The following is an 11,248-nucleotide window of genomic DNA, read 5'->3' as shown; positions in this document are numbered from 1 at the left end:
CACGGAAAGTACTCATATGCATAAAATATTTTTTGAAATGGAGGTAATGATGTATTGTTATTGTTTTTAAACATTCCATACAAGTTTACAAAAAAGTGTACAGGTTCTTTTTACCCAATTGGAACATTTTACAACTTCATTAGTCCCAACTTCAGGATTGCCTACAAATTTTAGAGGACTGGAGTGCTCCTTTCTGAAAGAAAGGATCGCACAACACAATAGATAATTTGCATAAGAAAAAGTTCATCCCCAAAGTAGATGAGTTTTAAAGAAAGTGACTGCAATAAACTTTACACGCTTTACCTCAGCTCTTGTCTGAAGTTCAGTCTTGGTTACCCAGACACTTGGTAAACAGTATCGCTAGGAAAACATTAAGGCTAAATATATGAACTTTTACAAAATCATAGTATAAATCACTTGATAGATGTACAAAGTTGTACACAAAATAGATGTTCTTGACAAAGGTTGAGAATGAGTGATTAGATAGACTTAAAAATTTCGCAGTTAAGTACTTTTTAAAAATCAACCATGGTGTGCCCTCTCCTGAGTAGGACAGCTTCCTTATATCGCTGTCTTCAAAATATATAAATAAAGGCAAACCAACAAATTCCTGAATACAAAAGGAATTACTCATGTCATTGAATATGAGACAATATCATCTGTGACACACAGAAAACCGTTTCAGGCCACAACAACTTTCAAAACCTACTAATCACAGACACTGGGAGGGAGGAAGATCTAGCAAGCTGCTGACATCTGCTGCAGCTGTGACACATAAACCCTGACAGCAACGTTTTATAATTTAGATTATTGGAGAAGAGGGGGGAAAAGTGATCCTGTGCCTTTAATTTCCCTTTCTGAGCAGAGAAGGCTGCACAGCCCTGACAAGCTCACTTGTTCCCGTCTTTAATGTGCAATCTGTTTTCTCCAGCGGAGGGCACTCAGTGTATCACAAACTCGAGCATTAGCACCAACCAGCTCTGAGCACCATCAGTCTCCGGAAAGCCTTCTGAATTAGACAAGGGCTGCCTCTCAGCACAGCTACAAAACACTTTCAACCTGACCAGCTAAATGGATAAACCTAGCCCGCATAGCTTTTAAACTGGGGTCTCACACAGCACAGGCGGCCTGCTTGCTTCAACAGCTGAAACATCCTGAGGATGAATTGCTTTATCTGGGAATGGCAAAAGCCAGCACAATAAGGAATGCCAGGTATTCTGAGGATTTTCTTTCTTTCTTTCTTTCTTTCTTTTCTTTTCTTTTTACCCCCGTCTCCCGTCCCTCTTTTTATTTCTCTCTCTCTGTCTCTTTTCACAGAGAAGTTGCTTACCTCCGAGATGGGCTGTAGCTCTTTTCACAGATTGCCAATTTACTGCTAATGTGCCCCTAGTGAATTATACAATGGTCCTCAGAGCCTAGAGGCCCTCCCCCCTCCGACCCCCCCAACCCGAGCGGCTTCCTCTTTCCTGCCCCTTCATTCCACCCCTGCTGATTTTTTTTAAGTATACGTATATCTCCATTATTTTTGTGTGTGTGTCTGCCTGTCCTCTCCGGGGAAGTTTACATGGGGCTACTGGCTCACATGCGGGCTCAGAATGGTGTGAATGACAGCTGCACTGTGTCATGAAGGTGGTGGTGATTTCTACAGGAGAGACCAAATAAGAAGAAAGCTGAGAGAGGGGGGCAGACGTTTTTTGGATGACAAAGGATGGGTAAGCGAACTTTTGTTGTTTTCGTCTTAGCAAAGCTGATCCTAACTGCTCATCCTCAACCGGGCATTAGCTGCTAAAAGACCAAGGAACAGGCACAAAACAGCACCCTCTACTTTACCAGTTGTCTCACTATAGTTGCTATCATATTTTTAGATCCTTTCCTTTTGACAGTTTTTTTTTTTAAATCCATAAATGCATAACGCGGACTTAAACACACTCTGGAGGGATAGCTTTAAGACTGTCTCTAGCGTCTGCGTACCCAGAGCTTGGGAACGAAGCATGAAATAAATACCGTGTTTGCTTCTGTTTCTGATAATATGAGCCACGCTTGTGTTCGGGTTGCTGTCAGGACGACTGTTAACACTTGGCTCTGTGTGTGCAGGGGTGGGGTCCCTACTTTATCAGAGGTGGCACCGGAGGCTTGTTTGCTGCACCCTGAATACAGCTTCCAAATTTCCAGTAGTCATTTGCCAGTTTTATTTTTTTCAAGTGTGACTGGCTTTTTTTTTTCCCTCCTTCCTTCTCCTGTCTGGGAGAGCTGGGTTGGATTTTAATGAGTCTGTAGCTGACAAGAAGACATAGTGCAAGATCAAGTTAATTTAAAATAAATAAATAAATAAAAGAAGGGGGGAAAAGAAAAAGAAAGACAACTCTTCTAAAGAGAGAGAATTTTTAGACTAGGATTTTGGGTGATTGTCTCTTGGTTAAATAGATGACTATTAAAGAAGAAAAGAAATTGCAGCCTGCAGTAGCCCCCTCGCTCTGTCTTTCTCTCTTTTCCCCTTAAAAAATTGTGTACCTACTGCTGAAGGTGGAGAGGAGTCCCCTCACACGCAATGACTTGAAATTGCGGCACAAATGCTAATAGATAGCAACTTTGCAGTCTTTCTGAAGTTAATGGAGGCAGGGGAGAGATGAAAAAACAGTCGGTGAGAGACTTGAGCAGGTCAGGATGCTGGGGAGGTTGTTAGGGGTCTGTCTTGCTTATTTCTCAGATTTGCTAGGATGACTATACGGGGGGAAACCCCAGCAATATCTCTAATAACATGATTAGCTTATATTCTGTACATTTGGAATAAGAATTTGATATCTTAGCGAGAGCTTGTGGAGGCTGTGGTATGGGTGATCACGTAACGTAGCTCATGTATCTCTGGGCATGGGGCCAACGTATGCAATAATGTATGTTTATTAACCTACTGAGGGCACCTCACACTGTTATGAACCATGGTCTGTAGGCTGTCTGTGCATATTCCTATGCCTTTATTCAGGGCTTAGAGATTGCAACCCTTGTATGAAGTCAGTATGTAATTTAGGCAGAACAAACTTGGATTACTTTGACAGCATCCTGGATGCTCTTTTGCTAAATCACAGCCTGTTTCTCAACTAGGAAAGATGTACAAGATCCGGATTTTCTAAGTCATGGTTCTGACCTTACTGAAAGATGCAATACAGTCCCGTTTGTCAATACAGTGACAGTCAAATGTTACTGTTATTCAAATGTCAGCATTCAGGGAAAAGAAATGCCCTGAGCCTTTCAAGGTTCTGATAGAGTCAAACTCTTAAAACTCAGAGAGGTTTTTACAGTTCTACAGTTCTGTGATGTTAGCAAGACGACGGAAGTAAGAATGAAATGTAAACAGCAAGAGTGGAGCCCTGGAGGAAAAGAAGATTTCTAAATGTTGAAATGTGTTCTTAAATGAACTCTCCCATTTTTTCCCCCTAGACCGGACATTCCTGATCCCCATGAGTCAGTGGTGCTGTATTGTTACTCTTTGACAGTGTGCATCTGTGTTCTCTTTGCTCTTGTAGGTTTCCGTCTAATCACACAGCTGAAAGGCATGAGTGTGTTTCTGGTGCTCTTTCCCACCCTGCTGCTGGTGATGCTGACGGGGGCTCAGAGAGCTTGCCCGAAGAATTGCAGATGCGATGGCAAGATTGTGTACTGTGAGTCTCACGCCTTTGCAGACATCCCCGAGAACATTTCTGGAGGGTCACAAGGTTTATCCTTAAGGTTCAACAGTATTCAGAAACTCAAATCCAATCAGTTTGCCGGCCTTAACCAGCTTATATGGCTTTATCTTGACCATAATTACATTAGCTCAGTGGATGAAGATGCCTTTCAAGGGATCCGCAGACTGAAAGAATTAATTCTAAGCTCCAACAAAATTACCTATCTGCACAATAAAACATTTCACCCCGTCCCCAATCTCCGCAACCTGGATCTCTCCTACAACAAACTTCAGACCTTGCAATCTGAGCAGTTTAAAGGCCTCCGGAAACTCATCATTTTGCACTTGCGATCTAATTCCCTAAAGACAGTGCCCATAAGGGTTTTCCAAGACTGCCGGAACCTAGACTTCCTGGATTTGGGTTACAATCGCCTCAGAAGCTTATCCCGAAATGCATTTGCTGGTCTTCTGAAGTTGAAGGAGCTCCATCTGGAGCACAATCAGTTTTCAAAGATCAACTTTGCTCATTTTCCTCGTCTCTTCAACCTGCGATCCATTTACCTGCAGTGGAACCGGATCCGCTCTGTGAGCCAAGGCCTAACATGGACCTGGAGTTCCTTGCACACCTTGGATCTATCAGGAAATGACATCCAAGCGATTGAGCCTGGCACATTTAAATGCCTCCCCAATCTGCAAAAATTGAATTTGGATTCCAACAAGCTCACCAACGTCTCCCAGGAGACCGTGAATGCATGGATATCCCTAATATCCATCACCTTGTCTGGAAACATGTGGGAATGCAGTCGGAGCATCTGTCCTCTGTTCTACTGGCTGAAGAATTTCAAAGGGAATAAAGAAAGTACCATGATATGCGCAGGGCCTAAGCACATCCAGGGCGAGAAGGTCAGCGATGCTGTGGAGACTTACAACATCTGCTCTGAGGTCCAGGTGGTCAACACAGAAAGATCACACCTGGCACCTCAAACTCCCCAGAAGCCCCCGTTCATCCCCAACCCTACCATCTTCAGACCTGATGCAATCCCAGCGACCCTGGAGTCAGCGAGTCCATCACCGGGCTTTCAGATTCCAGGTACGGAGAATGAGTACGAGCACGTATCATTTCACAAAATTATCGCAGGGAGCGTGGCTCTGTTCCTCTCGGTGGCCATGATTCTCCTGGTGATCTATGTGTCTTGGAAAAGGTACCCAGCCAGCATGAAACAACTCCAACAGCACTCGCTTATGAAGAGGCGGCGGAAAAAGGCGAGGGAGTCAGAGAGACAAATGAATTCCCCTTTACAGGAATACTACGTGGACTACAAGCCGACGAACTCTGAGACCATGGATATATCGGTTAATGGATCTGGTCCCTGCACATATACCATCTCTGGCTCCAGGGAGTGTGAGGTATGAACCGTGATCCTCCTAAAACCATTTCTACTGCGGGGAAGGAGAGGTAAATGTTTGAGGCTCTAGAGGTGTGTCTAATCACTAGAAAGATTAACGACCCTCTTTGCTTTGGGGTTTGCTCAGTGTGAAAGGTTACTTAATTAAATTGCAACCACCAGGAAACTGACTACTTTAAAAAAAAATGGTTGAAACTTGAAAGAAAATCATTCAAGGATGGGATTAAGTTGTAATAAAATACTATGTTAAAACACCTGTTTTTTTTTTTTTTTCTATCTTCCTTTTTTTTCTAAAACAGTTTGTATAAAGGGTTTGGACATAGAAAAATGAATTCTCACAAACAAAATCATTCTGAAATTTATGTCTGGTTCTTGGTGATTGACTTTTGTAATGGGGTGAAGATGAAAGGGCCAGTTTAATTTAAAAAGCAAAGTCAGCTAACCAAAATTATAGGTGGTAGTAAAGATTTAAACCAAAGAGCACATGACCCAAGGTTTGACTTTTTTATTTTTATTTTTATTTTTTTTTCTGCTGTTAACTTTTAGTTGAACTAAAGCATGCAACCAGGAAGTCACAGCCATGACACATGTGTTTTGTTCATTATTATACCAGCCTAGAGAATATCCAAGGCCTACTGTAGAATTGTATAGAATTGTATGAGTCTCCTAAGGATGCTTTCTGTCTACTGTCATTGATTTTGCTTTGTTTTTAATTACTGGGACAGGGATCCCTTTCCAAAGCTTCCTTACAGACTGGCTATTTGTGTTTTCTTAGAGGACTGAATTTCCATACTTTGCCTGCTCCTTTGGTAACTAACAGAAGGCCAATTTCTAGTGGGTGACTTTGCAATACTGCACTGACAGTTGTAACCGAGAGTACTTGTCACCTTTGCTGTCAGTCTCAAAAAAAAAAAAAAAAAGACATTGATTCTTATCAATCTGACTCAAAACTAAGGGATGCAAATAAAAGTTTAACTTTTGCTAGAGTCTTCCTTATTTGCATTATATTCTCCAAGGGGTGTCTGGATTTCATGTTGGATTCTTTCCATTGATATGAGAATAACTTTTGTCCAGTTTCCAAGTATTTAATTTAAGAGATCACTCCCCAGAACACTTTACATTAATAGAACAGTGGTTCTCTCCTTGGTAAAATCATACTACATAACCTCCAACTACCAGTTTTTGTTGCCAGAATAGTTTAGCTTTTAGAAGTTTGTTCTGGCAATTGACTCTTACAGTATCTGGTATTATCTAATTTTCAAAAGTGAGTTGTAATGAGTGTTTAAAGATGGTGCTCTTTCTAATGCTACTTATATCAGTTAGGAAACATAATTGGTTCTTTGGTAACATATACCAAGTTTTCCACAGACCTAAATATGGACATTACTGAGTGTTTTTAGATGCTGCGGTGAATTTGAAATAATCTCAAACTTAGTACAGTTTGGATTCTTTGAACTGTTCTTTGCTGAGTTTGTTTTCTCTTTATCTCTCTCCTTTTTGTTTGTGTACCATTGAAAATAAAAAAAAACATAATCCCAAATAATAAATCCCCCAAAGAAACCTGTATAAGCAATTGCCCTTAAAACTTAAAGCAAATAAAAGCTTTCTATGAAAGTCTAACAAGACTTGATGTTTTTCTTGCAAGCCCACATTGGTACATAGGAGGTGAATATACAGAATGTAATTTCATCTTGTTTTATTTTGGGTATTCCTTATATCTGTGATTCTCTGAAAGGTTGGTACAATGAAAGTTAATTGTATTCACTTATTTCCTGGATTAGAATGGTAATTCAAGATTCACCAAGAAGGAGAAAAGAGTTTTAAAGAAGTGTTGAGAAACAGGTGTCCTAACAGCTTTCTAGAGATATTAAATTACAGATATTTCCTTCAAAAATTCTAGACATTTGCATGATGTGAAATAAATGGTCTTTTATCTCATAAAAAATGTAGTTAAAGATACAGAATACCATATTAGTTGAACAGAGAACTGTATAGCTATGAAACAGAACTGGCAGAATTGATTGTTGAAGGATTGATGAACAAGTAGCTTCTAAAATGTTGTAATGATACTGTTGAGTCAAGTAGCAGCGACTGAGGACGATCAAACTCTCTTTGTCCTAGAATATTAGCTATATATGTCTCACAAAATTGCTTTCATTGGGCCAAGGCAAAAAGAGAAGAGAAAGTTAAACTTTAAAATAAAAAATCATCACTTTATTAAAAGACACACACACACACACACACACACATATATATATATATATATATATATATATACCAATGAGGCAGTCATTACTCCTACTTTGGATAATATATTCAGATATTAGAAAAATAGATGGATTTTTTTAATTAGAAAAAGAAAGTTTTGAGAATTAATAAGACATGTCCTCAGCATCTCTGTCACAAAACGTTCTGTTGTTGAGAGAATGTCCTTTAAAGAAAGGTTCTCCGTGAAACACAGCCAGGAAATGAGGCATCTCTTTTTTTCCCAAATTGATATTTTAAAAGTTACTGTATTCTGTCTTTAGGCTGGCATTGTTTACATAAATCATAATGTCAGCAGTGTAGATTCTAAACAGCTATTTGTATATTTATAGTACCATTTTTGTGACTTCCTTAAACAATAAAGACTTAATAAGAAACTCTACCAAATAAAGCAGTAAGTGTTCCACTAGAAATCAAATTTCTAAGACAATGCCTTGAATAAGAAGTTATTCAATGGAAGATTCTCTCAGTCAAATTGTGATACATTTAGTTGTCATGAATTAAACATAATGAAATACCCACTTTGTCTGGTTAATAGTAATATGAAACTGTTATGCTCTCTCGCTAGAATGGGAACCATGAGCAGCCACTCATCAAACATCATCTTCAAATTCTGTACTTTTCCCTGTGTGTTTTGCAAGGGCAGCTTTGAATAAATTCACATGCAAATATCAGACCAATAAATTGAGAGATAATAGGCAGTAAAATTTCTCACATATATAAAAGAGGAATTCAGGAGATAGTTGTGAGTGATTAAGATTATTAGGGAAATAAGAATGAGAAACATACACATTTCTGCCACCATCCTGTGTCAATCAATGTGCTTGGTTGAGTAGTCACCTAATTTGCCTATCCTTGAAAGTACTAAACAAAAGGACTTCAAAGCTAATGGGTTTTACCTAAAACTTGTGAAGATGCTATTAAAAACAGAGGCAACTGCAATTCCTTATTTTCCAAAATAGTATGTGATTTCTTGTGCAATTTCTTCTCATTAATCATATCATAGGGATGATGACTACTTATGCATCATCCTGTATACTATTTCACTCCTAGGCATTGTGAAGAACAACCCATCCAATACCCGGTTCTTCTAAGAGTTGCTAGAAATAAAGACATTTACAAAATTAGCCTCTATGAACAAAGGAAAATAGAAGTAATTTCTAGTTTGTCTTTCTAGCAGTGCCGTGGCTGAAACATGAAAGGCAATGAAAAAGTCCTCAATGATCTTCATCCAAAGTGTTGAAAATGTCAAGTCCTAAAAGTTTATCTTGAAGCATCCATCCCATAATACTAACAGTACCACCAATAAGAAAAATGTCAGTATGGATGATAACTTAGCTGTATGCTTTCCACATTCTTGTTATTTCAATTACATACTTTGAATTAAGTGTATAATGTAGACAGTTTATTCTTATCTTTCACAGTTGTATAGTAAGGGGGCATAAACTGCAGCAAACAATTTGTACAGATGTAATTGAAGGTAATAGGTCAAGTTCAAACTGTTGACTTTAGAAGTAATGTTATCTTCTTTTGGTACTTTAGAAGTTGGCATTTTGTGAGTAGCTAAATGGATTTACAAGAACTGTTAAGTTTCTAATATATATTGAGAGAGGCTTTTTAGGTGACCTGGGCCAGTGTCCCTGTCTCATGAGCCACTTACTTACATAGTGATAGAATAAACTACTCTCATTTTGATGAATTAAATTATGTCAGGGTGAAATGTTATAAGTGAAGCTTTATCTTGTACATTCATATACAGAAGATGTGTATTGTGTGTACATGTGTTTTTTATATAAGAACTTGTACATGTGTGCATCAGTGTATTCATACATCTGTTTGTAGATATATACACATTTGCACAAGGCAGAAGTGGTATAGGAGAAAAACGGGGAAATATGTTTTGCGATAGAGTTAATGTGACTGTTTCCAATATTAATGAAAATAATATGCTGTTATAAATGGTAAGGTTTGTTACACATATAGTTCTCAAGATAATCACATAATCTATTTTTATAAAAGCATTTAATATAGTCAAATGTAAATCTTTATAATATATTGGCATTTTATTGTCATGAGGAATTAGTTATTCCTTTTCTTTGACCTATCATTCATATTGTATTCTACTAGCATAGGATTTCCCAAGTCAAGGCAATCTCCAATCCAGTAAATTTTACAAAATCTCTGCAGTAATGTGCAGAATTAATTCCAGAAAGATGAGACATACAGGAGAACCAAGCTATTTTTATTCCTTTTTCTATGAGAAAAGGAATGAGGGCACACTGAATCATTAAAAATCGGCAGGTCAGGAGAGTGGCCATCCAATCTCCCCCATTTGGGAGAATATATATATTCGACATATTGACATGATAAGCATCCAACAAGCGGGCATGTATACCTGTGCTTTGATCTTACATTCTGCCAAGTAGCTACTTATTTCAAAAGCACTTAAAAGTATGAATGCCTTTTTAAAATATTGGTTGTCTGACTTGATCTAATTAAAATCTTTTTGTGAATGGTGTTTTCATTAGAATTTGAAAGTGGTATTTGTGAAAAGTGACAGCTGCCAACAAGAACTGATATGACAAATTCAGGCAATACTTTTTAAATGGACTAAAATGGTTTAGTTCTTTTCTAGAATATACTGGAAACAGTATCTGAAGACATGGCTTGAAGCATGGGTTCTACTCTGAGGGTTGTACTCTGAGACTCCAAGCTGCGGAGTCTAAGGACTTAAGAATATATAGATTTTATTCATTGCAATAACTTGCATAATTCCGTTGTTTTTCTTCATGCTGATGCTTTCTGTGTTGGATAAAGCACATCATCTCTATCTCAAATTTGCCTTCAAAGATGACAATGTTGTGCTTTAGAGGTTGTTTGGCAATCTCAGCATTAGTGACTCATCTGACTGCTCATGTCTCTAGAGTTCTGAAAATCAGTAAATCAAGGGGAGTGTGGTATCTCATGTGTTACCAATCTCTGGGGATTATGAAACGCTGGTATAACTTTTGGTTAGGAAAACATGTGAAGTGATGTTGAATACCTTTTAAAAATTAAAATTGCCTTTTGCAGTACTGGAAGAGCAATAACTCATCCAGTCAGTTTAATAAAATCTCAATATTCTTTAAAGGAAGAGAAATTATGGGGCTATTTTTCTCATGCTTTTCATAAGCCATTGAAATATTAAGTAGGGATTGATAAAAAATTCACATAATTTTCTATGGTATCAAAATCACTGGTTTTCAAACAATCAGTTGCTACATATTAGCAAATTCATCCTTAAAACCCTGCTAAAAAGTTTAAAATAATCTTTCATATCCAGAAATACAGTGTAAATAAATTCAATAATTGAGAGATTACTCTTTTTAAGAGGCTTGATTGTATCATATACATTAGAATGTTTATTTTTGACATTTTATTACATTTACTTATTTACATTTACACACACATAAATATATATATAATTATATATATATAATTATATATACATATAATTGCATATGTGTGCATGGAATGATACACAGGTAGAGTTCAGATAATGATTTTCAGGAGTCGGCACTCACCTTCCACCATGTGGGATCAAGAAGTCAGACCAGGCTTTCAAACTTGGTATAAGTGGTTTTACCCTCTTAACAATCTTATTGGCTCTGTTGTAATATTTATCAAAATAAAATTTAGAAGTGAAGTAACAGTAAAACTGATAAACCTTTTTAAATGTTATGAAAATAGTGTAAATTTAAAAACCATTTAGAGATATATTATCTAAAAACTATAAAGAAACTTGGCTAAAGGAAAAACATTGAACACAAATCCCAAATAATGAATTTTTCAACACCTAATAGAGTAATTTTATTTTATAGCATTATTTTATACATGGACATATTTTAGTGGGATATAAATGAAATTTCTCAAAATA

The 11,248-nt window shown here is 37.5% G+C and overlaps 1 protein-coding gene across 4 annotated transcripts in view; it reads left to right on the top strand.

Moving 5' to 3' along the window:
* Positions 1-890: 890 nt before the first annotated feature.
* Positions 891-11,248, top strand: part of Lrrtm4 (leucine rich repeat transmembrane neuronal 4) — a 776,499-nt gene continuing 766,141 nt past the window's right edge. The window contains exons 1-3 of one of the 4 annotated variants that reach the window (XM_085690679.2): positions 891-1,212; positions 1,649-1,712; positions 3,522-5,068. In XM_085690679.2, coding sequence (XP_085546805.1) covers positions 1,709-1,712; positions 3,522-5,068 — 1,551 coding nt within the window. In that variant the 5' untranslated portion in view covers positions 891-1,212; positions 1,649-1,708. Of the gene's footprint in view, positions 1,213-1,559; positions 1,713-3,521; positions 5,069-11,248 lie in introns of all 4 variants that reach the window. The other 3 variants (XM_085690678.2, XM_048416611.3, XM_048416610.3) reach the window with 3 other exon arrangements.

Source organism: Myodes glareolus, chromosome 6 (genome assembly GCF_982192425.1).
Source record: "Myodes glareolus chromosome 6, mMyoGla1.1, whole genome shotgun sequence".
NCBI lineage: Eukaryota > Metazoa > Chordata > Mammalia > Rodentia > Cricetidae > Myodes > Myodes glareolus.
This window is presented reverse-complemented; position numbering and strand designations above follow the sequence as displayed.